The sequence below is a fragment of the Anas acuta genome, chromosome 3 (genome assembly GCF_963932015.1).
Source record: "Anas acuta chromosome 3, bAnaAcu1.1, whole genome shotgun sequence".
Lineage (NCBI taxonomy): Eukaryota > Metazoa > Chordata > Aves > Anseriformes > Anatidae > Anas > Anas acuta.
In genome coordinates this window covers 583,818-597,476 of record NC_088981.1, presented here as the reverse complement: position 1 = coordinate 597,476, position 13,659 = coordinate 583,818, and the positions used below count along the sequence as shown (strand labels likewise).

The following is a 13,659-nucleotide window of genomic DNA, read 5'->3' as shown; positions in this document are numbered from 1 at the left end:
CCAAATGCAGAGCTTAGAGACATGCTAAGTTAAACAACAGGCCAAAAACAAAACAAAACAAAAACCTCTCTCAAGTTGCTGAGGTGAGTATTTACTTCCTGAATACATCTAAGTGATCATAACTTCACATTTGCACAGTGGTCCTGGATTCGTCTGTGAATTCTAGAAAATGTTGGGCTTCAAAGTTTAGAAATGGGCCAGCAAGATTTTAATAAATGCTGTTTTTAATGTCTTACTAGTCAAAAAGGTGTGCAGTTTTGGGCTTGGAGTTTTGTGATCTCTGCTCCAAGCAAGTCATTGTAAATGCGGTGTATGAGCAAGGTCAAAATTCAGGATACTGGAAATAAATTTACTTGGATATAACCGTGGTGTGTTAGGTCACAAGACACTGTTACAAGTCCATACAGGCAGCTGCAGTAATCTCACAGAAGGAAGCACTTTCCCTCCAGATCATTTTTTCAACTTTTGTTAGGTGGATAAAGACGATTCTTTTCTTTAATGTCTCCTAAATTTACGAAGTGCTGCCAACTTGGTACTCGTCAAGGGGGAGAAGACATTCTTAAGCAGCAAAGAAAATACCTGCTTGTAATGAATGAAAAGCATCTTTTAATTTTTAGTCAACTTAAATGAGCAGTCACCATTAACTATGTTGAGTGATTCATGGTTTCTCTTTAAAGATAAATTAGATTGTATTGCATCATGTAATGTGAGTGCTCTGTTATGATCTTATTTTGGCTAAACGGCTACAATAAATTGTTGAGTAATATCACTATTGACTTTGGCAAGCCAAAGGTTTCCAAGGTTCTATGGGAACAGTTAACTGTTGGATGTTTTAGAAAGCAAACCCTGGACCTAACCTGGATTCTTCAGCACCCACAAGAATACTCCCAAAAAATCCAGATAAACCATCTCTCAGAGTCATGCCTTGCTGCAGCTAGTCACCCAGAGCTGCTCTGTGTTTAGTGGAGAGAAAGACATCTTCAGTGGATCTTCAGCTGCCCCGTTGTAGATGTGGGGTAAAGGCCACAGGTTGGGTTTCACCTGCCTGTCTGTGGTCCACTCTGCAGGTCCTCCCCTACCTCTGTGCGTGCCCACTTCAGCTGCGAGCCACAGGACCACCGGCTGCTAAACCACCGTGGCCACCATGCATGGGCAGCTTGAAAAGCCCCGCGCCACCAGGATCAGATTTCCGCGTTGTGCAAGCTCTGTGCCCTCCTGGCACCAACTGCTGGACTGGTGCCCTTCTCCAAGGGCCTGGTGCGGAGCTTGGGGTTGTGTTTAAATGGCGTGGGGAACGGTGCTCCTGGGATTAAGTGGTTCTCAATGAACAGCCATGGAGAACATTCATGTGTCCCAGACAGCCTTGGCCTGCCGTTTCCTAATTTCAGAACGTTTGTCAGTTTTACTGTCACAGTCAGCATGTTGCGCGGCGCCTTGTGTGGAATTTCACACACGATGTAACATGCATCTTGGCCGATGGGTTTTATTTGTTTGTTTGCATGCTAGATGCTGATTATTTGTTTCTCTTGCAGTGTTCGTAGCCTCACACAGTTTTTGTGTTTTGACATGGAAAGGTCACTCTTGATTGTTTGTTAATGCAAGAAGCTGTATTATCTGCTCTTAATCTGTATGGCAAATGTGTAAACCACATCATGAGGTCTTGGAAAATACTGGTACATAGTTTGTCCCCTTGTAACTCTACTGTGGGTAATATAGAAAAGTGTTATGAGAGTTTTTTAAGAAAAGGCTTACATTCTTATAGTTAAATTCATCTCTGTATATGAAAAACAGCTTGCAGACTCTTGTGTAGCCACTCTAAGCAAAATATGATGTTTATAATAACATGCTGTTGCCTTGTAAACTTGTGTTTCTTAGATTTCAACACAAAAAATGTTTTTAAAAAAAAAACCCTGGAGTTACAGGAATAATTTTATAATGAGACCATGAAAAATAAGGGTTGCTAAAGTAATTCTTAATCTCAGTGGAATCTGTACCTCAACATGTGTTTTTCCAGGCTTTTTAAAAGAGGCAAGACCTGGACTGTATTTTTTCAGTATTAGTAACAGTGAAATCACACAGTATTCTCATACAGTTGACTACATAAACTGTGAATTGGGCTGTTTTCCAGTCTATTTCAAATTATGATTTGGGCTTCATAATTGCTCTCAAGATAATTTGTTTTTCCACAGCCTTTTTGTCAGCTCTGAACAAGCTGAACATACTTTAACATACAACAAAGCAGATTTTTGAGGACTGAAAATCAAAGGTGAACTACCTGCTTCAGAATAAAAAGAAAAATCTGTTTTTAGTAAGAACTAGATGTAAGCATCTGTTGTCCCAACAGAAGCATGTCTGGTCACTTCCCCTCTAGCAAGCAGATGCTTCAGTCCCTTGGTGCGCTCTGGTTCCCTTCGGCAGCTTTATTGGCTCTGAATAATGTGGTGGGTGGAACGGATGATCCCTGCCCAGCTAGCAGGACTGCCCATGGGCTGTCTTGTCCAGAACCCCACCACAGACAAGTCTGCGTTCAGACGGGCATGCTCCAGAACTACGCGGCTCCAGACAAACCCTCGCTGCTGAGGCTGCTGGAAGGTGTACAGCCCATGACCACGGGCATCAGCTGAGAAGTTTCCCAGTGTCTTTCTGCCCTGAGCTGTGAACTTGTGAATCCCCAGGACAAACTTTCCTGTCTTTGGGCCTGGTCCAGCCTGTTGGATGCAGTAGGAAGCAGACAGAGCAATGGCAAATGCTTTGTCTCCTCTTACCGTGGAGTATCTGTAACCTGTCGTCAAAGAGAGAACTGATACTTTGAAAAAAGACAACTGTCAACTTTTAGCAACCTGTCTCTTTAGTCTTGCTTGAAAGGGGTTGTCATAGTATTGGGGTAATCAATCTCCAATTCTGATTGTACCCTCAAGCAATTCAGTTACCAAATGTCTGATCAAATTAGAGCACGCACAGAACTGCACTTTGTAGGAAAAGATGCAGAAAGAACCAACTGTCTCTGCAGGTTTGAGGAGACCGAGCTGTAAAATGAAAGAGACTTTGTTAAACTGTTTTTATTTATTTTACTAAAACCTTGTTCTCTTTCTCCCAATCCCCTTTTGCCAACATTTTTATGTTACTTTCTAAAAGACATCAAGGTAAAACTTGTTTATCAAAAAAAACAGAGAACCAGGGGTCAAATTGTATGAACTGGGACTTTGGGGGGATGCATTAAATAGCCTTTCAGGGGATTCCCAAGGCATCTTCCCCCTATTGTTTAATGACAGTGAAAACAGAAAGTCTTACACCTCAGCACATCCTGCAGTGAGGCTGTGAAGAATTACTTAACGTGTTCTGATGTTTCACAAAGATAATAGTAACTTACTAAACACTTTAAAAACCTAAGAGCAACTGGGCAGGAGCAATTTAGCAATAGTTTTAGTCAGTAGAAATGTAAAACACTTCAGTTCAAGAGGAAAGTGGGCCAATGAAAATGTATTGCTGGTTTGGAGCTATAATGTTTAATTTTCCCCTAGGTAATTCTTCAGAGCTCATCAGCTGATTGCTTGACTGCTATTAATGATTGTCATGTCCTCTCTGAGAAGAGGGCATGTTATCACAAACAACATCATGCCCACTAAATCACTCATTTGGGATGTTCAAATGGGAGGGAACCAGGGTCTGGCTTTTTAGAGTCCAGTGCTGTTCGTTACTAAAGGATTAAACATAAAGCCTCCAATCTGGGAGTGTCCCGGTACTTGAGAGCTTCATTTTGAAATCTTAACGTTGTCCCCAAAGGGATGTAGATTTCTAGATGTTCTCATAGCATTTTACCTTTTTTGATTTGTTCTGGTGGATTCATGCTGATGCCTGTGTGGACACTCAGTGATAGGCACCTGGTACCTCCAGAACCAGGGGCGAGAGATGGTTTCACTCAGGCACTTGTAATATGAGTGCTTGCAGCAGAAGGAGGGTTTGGGTGTTGCTGCGGGTTCCCCCAGAAGAGCCCAGAGGGATGGGCACTACCTTTCCTCCCAACTGCAGACTGGTCCCAGAACGTGCTGATCCCCATTTCATTGCGGTCTTGTGCACGGTGTCCCCTTTTCTCAGTGCTCTGCAGTGCCAGAACACGAGCCGTCTGCGTGTGCCTGCATGGGTATGCGTCTTGGTGTGCAGCAGCAGGTGAGCTCCTGCCAGAGCCCAGGCATGAGTGGCTGCAGGGATCCTTCCTGCCTGCACCTGCAGAGGTTTGTCGGGGGAACAGCTCTGGGAATGAGCTGCACAAACAGGGCTCCTGCCAATGGCTGCAAGCGGCTCAGAAAATTCAGGTCACTCTGTACCCGTCCTGTCTTTCCTTGTTGCCATGTCAGAGACCGGCCAGATCGTGTTTCTCTGTCACAGAGATGTCTCCTTCTGCTGATGGTTTTGTGGTGCCCTAAACACACTTACTTTACTGATGACATGCAATACAAAGCGATAGTTATACACAGCTTGCTGCTGATCACATCCTGGTACCACAGCCCACTGCTACAAGTGAGCTTGGACTGTGTGGGTTTCTTGCTTGGTTGTTGTTTTGTGTTGTTTCGTTGTTGTTGTTTTTAAATTTCTGTTTATTAGTGGACTTCTAGGTGGTTTTGTATGTAGTCAGAATTAAGGAAAGCTCTGTGCTTGGTTGCAGTGGTTCCAGTGAAGCGCTGTGGTGCAAGGTGGCATGTGCATCACTTATAACAGGTTGTCATTTTGGAGGTGAAGCAGGTCAGACTGGCAAACAAATTTCACGTAAAACAAACAAACAAACAAAACTAATTAACTTCTTAGGAGAACCATGCCGTATGCATTCTTTACCAAAGAAATGCAGAACCTGTTGATGGGAAAAACAATGAAGCTCAACTCATCCAAGCAACTAGTATTGGGGGACACAAAAGACCTGAAGTTTGAGCTACAAGAACAGTGACACAGTGGTGCTCTGCTTGTGATGTTTTCTGTCAAACTTGATTGCTTTACTGAGGATGAGTATTGCTCCGTTTTAGAGTAATCTCTAGATCTGTAGCTAAATTGATCCTAAAACCAGCCTGATCATTAGAATATAGGAAAATTATGAACAAGAATTATGTACAGATACTAGTTTAATGATAGACAGGCTACTAAAAAAAAAAAAGTGAAACACAGAATAGATCCTTATATAGGCCAAGTCTGTGTAAGCTGTCCTGGTTATTTCATAAAGTAATGTGATATAAAGCAGATTTCCCAAAACAAAGTAGGGATGAATGTCTCCCAGTTGTGACATCTTTAACCGTTGAGAACAAACTTTTAAGTAGAAAGGTGAGTATGTATCTGAGCCTTGTAGGTATGGGACCTGTGCTTGGTACCTCCAATCACGTGCTGTATCTGGAAAATATATACAGCTCTTTCTTCAATTTAATGCTGCTTCAGGCTGGAAGTCCATCCTTGCCTTTTCAGCACCCATTGGATGGAACAGAGATGGAATTGTGTTGGGGTGGGCAATGGCTGCTAGCACTGGCTGCTTGGGGAGGGTTGGATAATAAGGCTAGTGTGGTTCGATCCTTCAGCTGGAAGATGACTTGGCACGTGGCTCACAGAGCTTGCAGTCATATGGGGCTTGGATGGGAGTGGAAGGGATGAGCTGTGAGGCAGGACAAGTCCTTCATCCTCTGTCCCTTGGCACAGCTCAGCTGCCAGGAAGAGTCAGGTAGGCGCTTTCACCACTGCTTATCCCAAGGCTTTTGCTCCCATTCTGTAAATCTTCTGGCAGGCACCTTCGGTCTGTCCACAGCAGCTTCTCTGGCTTGGGAGAGTGTTCTCCAAACATCTGCTGAACTGCCTCATTGCTACCTCATTACCCTCTAAACCCTCAGTGTTCCTGTACCACAGTGCCCTAAAATATATTTGGCTGTGATTGAAGAGGTGCTCAGCATAATTCCATATCATACTGACCAAAATTTTCTTGTTTCCTTTTGATCCCCCCCTACTCTCGGAGTGAAGCTGCTGCCTCCTACAGCGCTTAGACGTTCCTGTGGAACGTTTCCGGCTTTCGCTCAGTAAAGGAGGCTCTAATGCAAGGATGGAGACTGGTGCAGGAAATTCAAAGGGATGCTGGACAAATGTGAGCAATAATCACCAATGTCCTGAGCAGCAGAATATGTTTTTCAAGTAAGATGTTTAATCTACTTTCACGTAGAGATTGCAATTACTTCTCTGATGCTTGTTTATTTGAAGCATCATTTAAAAACCAATCCCAATGTAATACTTAATCTGGAATTTATAATCTTTTAATACAGGGTCATTATATTTCCATCATTTTTTTAATGGCCTTTTGGGGAGGAGAAGTGTCTTTTAAGAAGGTTGCCTATTCAAAGATTTTAATGTCTTCACTTTAGCCGAATGCGACCAAGCAGTGCTTGGGGCTGAGATGTACTTCTTGTCCTCCCCATCATCTCACTCCATTGCCATTACACCTTTCACTTCAGCTCTACCCCAGCCCATCCACATTCCTTCATGCTCTGCCTTTGTCCCCAGTAGCTGCGTGCAGGTGGAGCTGACTTCAGCAGTGCTGCCCTGCTGCCTTCCTGAGCCATATGAAGTTTGCTTGTGTTTGTTGAAGGCTGAGGCAATGCGACCCCTTGGATTCACATTGGTTTCACCTTCTTTGCAATGTAAATTCTTCCTTTGGCTCTGCCCAGCCAGGTTCACAACCAGCTGGATCACTGAAGCCCTAGTTGTGTTTAGGATTTAGGGAAGCTGTGGGGGTTTGCCCCTTTGCTTGTAGGGGAAAGAGGCAAGTTCATTAATGTACAGCTGGCACTTCAGTGCTCACCTCCCTGTGTCATCCAGTGTCATCACAGACACGGTCTGGGTGAGTGCTCCTAGGTGCCACCAGTGCTGGCTGGAACAGGGATGCAGTGGCTTGGTGTCACCCCGCACCCCAGGTGAGTGCAGGTGTGCCTGTATATGCCAGCTGGGAGCACCACATAGTCACATGAAGCTGAGAGAGGCTGGCCAGCAGAGGAGCAAGCAGTTGGCACAGTAACAGAGCCACAGCTGAACTTGGGTGGCAGCTCAAACCACCTAATTGGCTGCAAAAGCTTAAAGCCATGCTGTTTGCATTTGTCCATATTTGACATATGGAACAGAGTTGCTTGCCCTGATGCTGGCTCTCTTCCTTCTTTCCACATTAAGTAGCCTGGACTGCTGTCTGACCTATATCTTTACAAGTCTGACTTGCGATAAAATTTAATTTTTTTTGTGTGCTCCTGCTGGCCCAAACTTTAAGCTTTATTTTTGTTTGTTAACAAACAAACAAACAAAAACACTTTCAAGGAAGCAATGTTGTCATCACATGTTCACTTACCAAAGGTAATTGCCAGTATTTTAGCTTGTGAACCAAGTTGTTTTCTCACAAGATACTCCATAGATTTGGACTCCTTATCCTGTATTGCATTCAAGCCAATTAAATTAGGAAAGACTCCCAGCCATAACCAGAATTGTGACAACAATGAGGTCATTAAAAATAAATGCTGAAGTCAGTATGGGTTCAGCCTGATCTGTTCTGTCAGCCTGGTGTAAAACTTGCTGAAGTCGCCCACAGCAGTCTTCCTGATTTAGCAGGCTTTGGTCATTGCTTTCAGCAGGCATGGCAGCTTGGTGTTCCCCAGCACCTCCAAAAGGATTAGAGAAAGTGTGGTGGTAGTTTCTTCACATTCATTTTTTCCACTCCTTCCTGATTTCAGTCCCCCTTTTTTAGCTTTTCTCTTGTACCTGATCCTACAAATGCATAAGACAGAGTGGACAAAAGAAAATTCCATTGTCACCTTTTTGGCTTGTGATTGTACACTCTAAAAATCATTAGAATGAATGAAATGTAGCTTTTTTTACACGTGTATGGTTACTGGGACATGGGTATGCTTTCCTGCTATCATTAACATTGGAGATGATGCAAAACCACCTGTCACGTCATTTGAGCACTCATTTAAAAACTCTCAGAAACATTTGCCTGAACTTAAACTGATGGACACCTGGCACCTGGTTTCTGTCCAGGCTGAAGCTACCTGCAGCGTACCACGTAGTGTGCAGGAGTTCTGCATGATCTGAAAAAATAGTAGGAGCACAGAGGAGAAGAAAACTGTGCACCGTGTATTGAGGTAGATGTTGAAATGACCTGATCTGGCAGAGGGTGTGGGAGCTGGGGGGGGGGGGGCGGCATGCTATCTGCTTTTGGCTTTCTGTTTTCTATCTACCTGTCTTTGTTCAGGAGAATTTGGCTATCACAACCATAGCAGATTGCAGGAATCCCAAGGAACCATATGATGCCCAGCGCTCTGTGACTGTAGATTATATCAAATACAGAGAGTGCACTCAATTTAGAGGGATGATGGTGTACAGGTTAGTGTTCTTGAAAGGCATTGCTGTGCATTTGGGAAAGAAAAATGCCAGCATGGCCCAGGCAGATTAATATGATTAGCATATTAAAAAATTCAGGCTGAAGTTGGGCACCTGCTATCCATTGTATTTCAATGGGACTTGGTCACTTAACTCTCAGAGGCTGCTTCCTTTGCACAAGGTTTGTGAGGCATTTGCTTCCTTTACCTAATTAACTGTCCAGCACTGAATCTTCAAATTGGCGTTAAAATCATCCATTGTGATGAAATTCCTATTTCTAATACTGAACAAGTATATTTGGGTTATTTTTGAGCTTGAAAAGATTGTTTGGCAGAGATTTTCATAGAAATTATTGATTTTTTGCAGTAGAGTAATAATTAAATAATTATGTTCTTGATTTTATTTTTTTTTTTTGGTGGGGAGTGGGCATTTAAACCTGTTCCTGGAAAATTGTAATGACATCAGAAATGGGTTGCAATGAAGGGCTGTGTGCACAGGGTGCAGCTCCTAGTGGGGCGCTTCTCTACCAGAAGTGGGCAGTGCGATCACAGCAGGGGAATGAAGAAGGAGCTCAGGTGTCCATTTCTCCTGCCTCACCATGCACAGCCCTTCATACTCCTTGTTCCAGACATACCTGGCTGCTGCTGCGCAGTCTGTTCCAGGCTTATGTCCGGGGCCTCACCTCTCTGTTTACATGCATACAATTTAAGGATCTCTCACATACATGTGCTTTTACATGCATGCAGCAATAAATAAACCTTTGCTGATACCATAGTCTGCTAGGAATGAGAGGCAAGATGGTGAGGTAGTATCTCTTGCAACAGTTTTTTTGGCAGCATGCGCAGATAGATTGTCTCTGGTTCCTCATGGGAGTGCCAAATGAAATAGATATGCTGCATGCCTCGTACCAAGGAGTGCTGTAAAGGACAAGTGCTGGCCTGTCTTACAGGTCGTCCAAGGGTACAGTTGTGCTCTCTTCTCTCCCACTTCCCCTGTTGCGCAGAACGCTTGGCTTTAAAACTCTGCTAGTTTGTCCCAGATAACATGCAGAAAACAAGCTCCTTTCCTCTTTTTTTTTCAGAACACTAGTATTTCAAAAGCTGCTGCTCCTCAATAATCCAGATTTTCACAGAATATAATAATAAAAAAGCTTTGCACTACACAACAGAGAGGGCAATTAAGGTCAATTAAGTAATATCCAGAGATTATTTTTTTTTAATGTCTTTATGGTAAAGTGCTGGCAGTTTCTGATAGCTTGATAGAGCTTTTATCTAAATACTTAATGATCTTTCTGTTAAATCCCAGAGGGCCCCATGAAGTTTTCTCACAAGAGAAAACTTTTTTTACAAGTGTATATCAAAACAAAAACAAGACTAAGATAAGTTGGGACACTGCAGTTCAGTTTCTTTGCTTGACAGTCTCCAAACTCAACATTTTCTTTTCTCTTTTGCAGGCCATGTATATGTTTTATGCTTTAGCAATTGTCTGCGATGATTTCTTCGTCCCTTCATTGGAAAAGATTTGTGAAGTAAGTGTTAGAAATTTGTACATGAGTTTGTGTGCTGTTTCGGCAGCAGTTCTCCTTGAGAGCCCGAACGTGTGATGATGGTGTATTTACTCTTGTCTTAGACTGTTCCCCATGCTTTTTGTTTAGTTGCTCAGCACTGGCTGTGTGAGTTGGCTCAGCTTCATAGTTCTCGCTTGCAGGAGATGGGCTGCATGTCTCCTGGTGGGTGAACTTGGTTGATATTCCCTCATAAAATTAGCAGTCTCCTCTTAAATAACACTGCCTATATATGCATCTTACTTCTTGAAAAACGGAGACCGTGTATAACATAGGAAAAGCACATTGTCTGTAGCAGTGATTCGCAAACTCCACCTCCCCCTGACCCTGCAGGCTCCTGTGACAATGCTGGCTGCAGTGCAGGTTTCCAGGCGGTGAGCCCAGCAGAGCCTGCTAGCTTGCCCTGTGCTCTGTCCCCTCTGTGGATGGAACCGTGCCCTGGAGGTAAGGTCCAACCATTAGGGGCTGGGAGAGGGTTGTGAAGGTGTGCGTTGCCCGTAAGGAGCGGCAGTTCAGTTCAGTTATGGCTTTGGGCATGGTGCTCAGTTCTCCCATGACTTGGAAGCTAATAACATTTTATCTGTTGACTTTTGCAAGGAAATACTGATCTACGGGGTGTTTCTGAGTTTCATACAGCATTAACTTAAAAATTAGAAACCTCCCAAGCATCAGACTTGGAAAGAAAAGAATGCACGAGAGAGTTTAGATGCACTGGTAAAAATGCAGACGAAGGGAGAGGTGCAGAGCTCCTAGCCGGTGGCCTGAAAGCTGCGTCCTGCCCCACACTGCCCATGGGACCAGCGAGCTGTACCTCCCTCCCGCTGCCCAGCCAAGGTAGGCCTGCTTTGAGCTGACTTGCTGTGGAGCTGGGCTTGACTGCCTTGGCTTTGGACAGAAATTAAGGCTTGACTTAGATTCAGGATGCTGCAGAGCACTAGGTTCAGGTCAGCTGTAAAGACAATCTTCAGCACCTCCAGCAACTGCAAGGAGCTCCATCCTTCTTTTCCTAAGGCTGGTGTGCAGAAATTTTAGGAGACAGGGACTGTGTCTTAGCCTGAATCAGCTCAGACAGCGGCAGGAAAAACAGACCATGTGCCTGAAGTGACACATGAAGCAAGCCCTCCCCAGTGTCAGTCTCAGACAAAGAAATCTCTGCTGCGTGTAGACAATATGGTTCATTCTTGCCAGCATGACATCTCTGTCATCTGGAGAAGATGCCTGCTGGTCTGCCCGCTAGTAAGTGTCGCTCAGCACAGCTGTAACTGGGACTAAAGAAGGGGCATGGGAGATGACAGGAGAAATCATTTGTGATGACAGCTCTAATAGAATCTGACTCTAAAGTAACTTGATATTTGTAGTTCAGCACTCTACCACACTGCCTGGTTTTCTTCATCAAAAATAAGTCCCGAGGTACTCCCACTGCTTTGGTGCATAAATACTCAGGTGACTGACGGATGATAACATGTGGCAGGATGTTCTGTCCTGAGAAGTTCCTGAGCTCTCTAGGAGAATCTAGGCTGAATCTGAATACAGCCAGTTTATGAGATTAGGGGAAGGGAGCCTGGTGTTACCAGGAAAGTAGACAGGGTTGTGAAAGTGGGGATTTAGGATGCTGGAGATGCAGACATGCTGAGTTATTTAACCTCCCCTCTCCAGAGCAAGGAAACTTGGGTCCAGAAGACCAGCTCAGGCCACTGTAGATGGATGAAACCTGAGCTGAGGAGGTAATGTCCAGGACAGGCTTGCATTTTGGGGTGCCATCTATAGGCCTGCTGTGCAGAGAGACAGATAGAGCCAGAAGATTGTGGGAAATTATTTTTTTTTCCTACTGAGCACTCATTAGGTCCCATCTACACATACATTTTGACCATGTGGCCTTGCTTACGGCAGAGGTCTGGTCTGGGTCTAGAGAGAGCTAGCTCCTGTAATAACTCTGCCACTAACTCTCCTATGTGGCCTAGGATCAGCTATTCACTTTTCAGTACCTCTATTTCCTGCACTGGTCAATAGAAACATTGTTTCTCAGCTGCATTTACAAATAGTGATAGGAAGCACCATATACAGTGTTCTTAGTTACAAATCAGAGGTTCAGAGACTGGAGGAGTCCCTCTCCTTTTACCATCATTAGCCTCTCTAGGCTCTCTCTACAGAAGGTCTGTAGGCTTAAACACTTGTCAGTGATAAAGGTGCAAGTGGCAGAAGTTACAGCACCGTTTGTTCTCCTAACAAGTTTTCAGAGTGTTTAGTTTTGCATGTGCATCTAATGTCTAAAAAGCAAACACCCTCCCCATGTGACTTCAATGTAATATTTACAACCCCCTGTTCCTAGAAGGCCACTTTCAGTTGACTATATCTTCATTTGTTATTGTCTCAGTGTTATGGAACAACTCTTCATATGCTCTAACAGTTATGAACCACTGTGTTACCCAATACCACCAGTAAAATGAGGTGATAATAAGCTTTACCTAATTGTGTGTGAAAGAAAAAAAGCATAGCAATAGAATAGTATGTCTAGCATACTTCTGTTAAGAAGTTACTGTTCAGAAGAAAGATACTGTGTCTTTAGAGATTATCAAAATGGGTTATATAAGCGTATCAGAATTTTATTTTTTCTATTGCTCCGACTTCATTTTCTCTCAGAAAAATACATACACACACACACACACAAAACAAACAAACCACCCAACCCCATAGCTGACCTTTGTCTTGTTATTTATGTATTTTATGCATAATTGAGCAGTTCTGCAATTACATGATAGCAAAAGACATAAGCATTCTTGTTTCCTGCTCCAACCAACTTTTCGTTTTATCAGTCCAGAGCAGCTCGCCTTCAAAACATCCAGCTTTTCATGGCTGGTCCTCGATGTTAGCACTCAAGAATGTATGGGAAAATGCTTGGGTCACTTTGCAAAGGCCTCTGTAGTTCTTTGGTAGTAGTCGCTCTTGCCTGTTTTTCTAGGAAGGGGAAGGTTTGATCCCTGCCCAATGACAGCAGATGCTACCACCATTGCTCACACTACTGAATACATTCCCCCACAAAAAGACCCAGTACAGTGAGTGGGCTGACTCAGGGAGCCAGGGTTTCTCTGCGAGGGAGACCACCACAGTCCTCCTGCATTGCCTGATGAGATGAGACCCGTGAAATTTTCAAGGCCATTCTCTTGGTCGTTAACTCACAAAAAAAGAATCATAAGACAGTGTGCCCCTTGTCAGGAACACAGATAGTACAGCAATACTGGGTTTTGCAGTACAGGTAATCTGCATAGTGTGCAAACAAACTAAACAGTAATGACTTGCTGCTGATCTGAACATCAGCCATCAGTAATTCTGCTACCACATACTGTCATATTCCAGAAAAAAGAATTCAGACCCCCCTCTCTGAGGATTTTTTTGGCGTTGGAGACCCACCAATAGTTATTTTATCGTTGCTTCCAGATTAGATGCACTATTTTTGAAATAAATGCCCCTTTTCTGGCTTAGCTCCATCTAGTTTGGAAAGTGGTTGTTAAGTTAAATCAACTAGGCATTTATACTCCCAAATATGTGCATAGAGATTAGAATTTGTTCAAGAACACTTGTTATGATAGACATTCATGTTCTGTCTTAGTTCAGATGTACTTGCAACCAAATCCCTGACTTTCATTTGTTTTCTAAAACAATTTGTACTTATATTTGTCTACTTACTCTCTGTTATTGGTATTACAATGTGTCAA

General features: G+C 43.5%; 1 protein-coding gene across 7 annotated transcripts in view; it reads left to right on the top strand.

The window, feature by feature from the left end:
* The window catches only part of SLC24A3 (solute carrier family 24 member 3), a 205,225-nt gene that overhangs the window by 118,513 nt on the left and 73,053 nt on the right, over nt 1-13,659 (top strand). For all 7 annotated transcript variants that reach the window (XR_011094270.1, XR_011094269.1, XR_011094271.1 and 4 more), the window contains exon 4: nt 9,836-9,910. Coding sequence is in view for 3 of the 7 variants with exons in the window: in XM_068675147.1 (XP_068531248.1) it covers nt 9,836-9,910 (75 nt within the window). In the remaining 4 variants the exon portion in view is untranslated. The remainder of the gene's footprint in view (nt 1-9,835; nt 9,911-13,659) is intronic.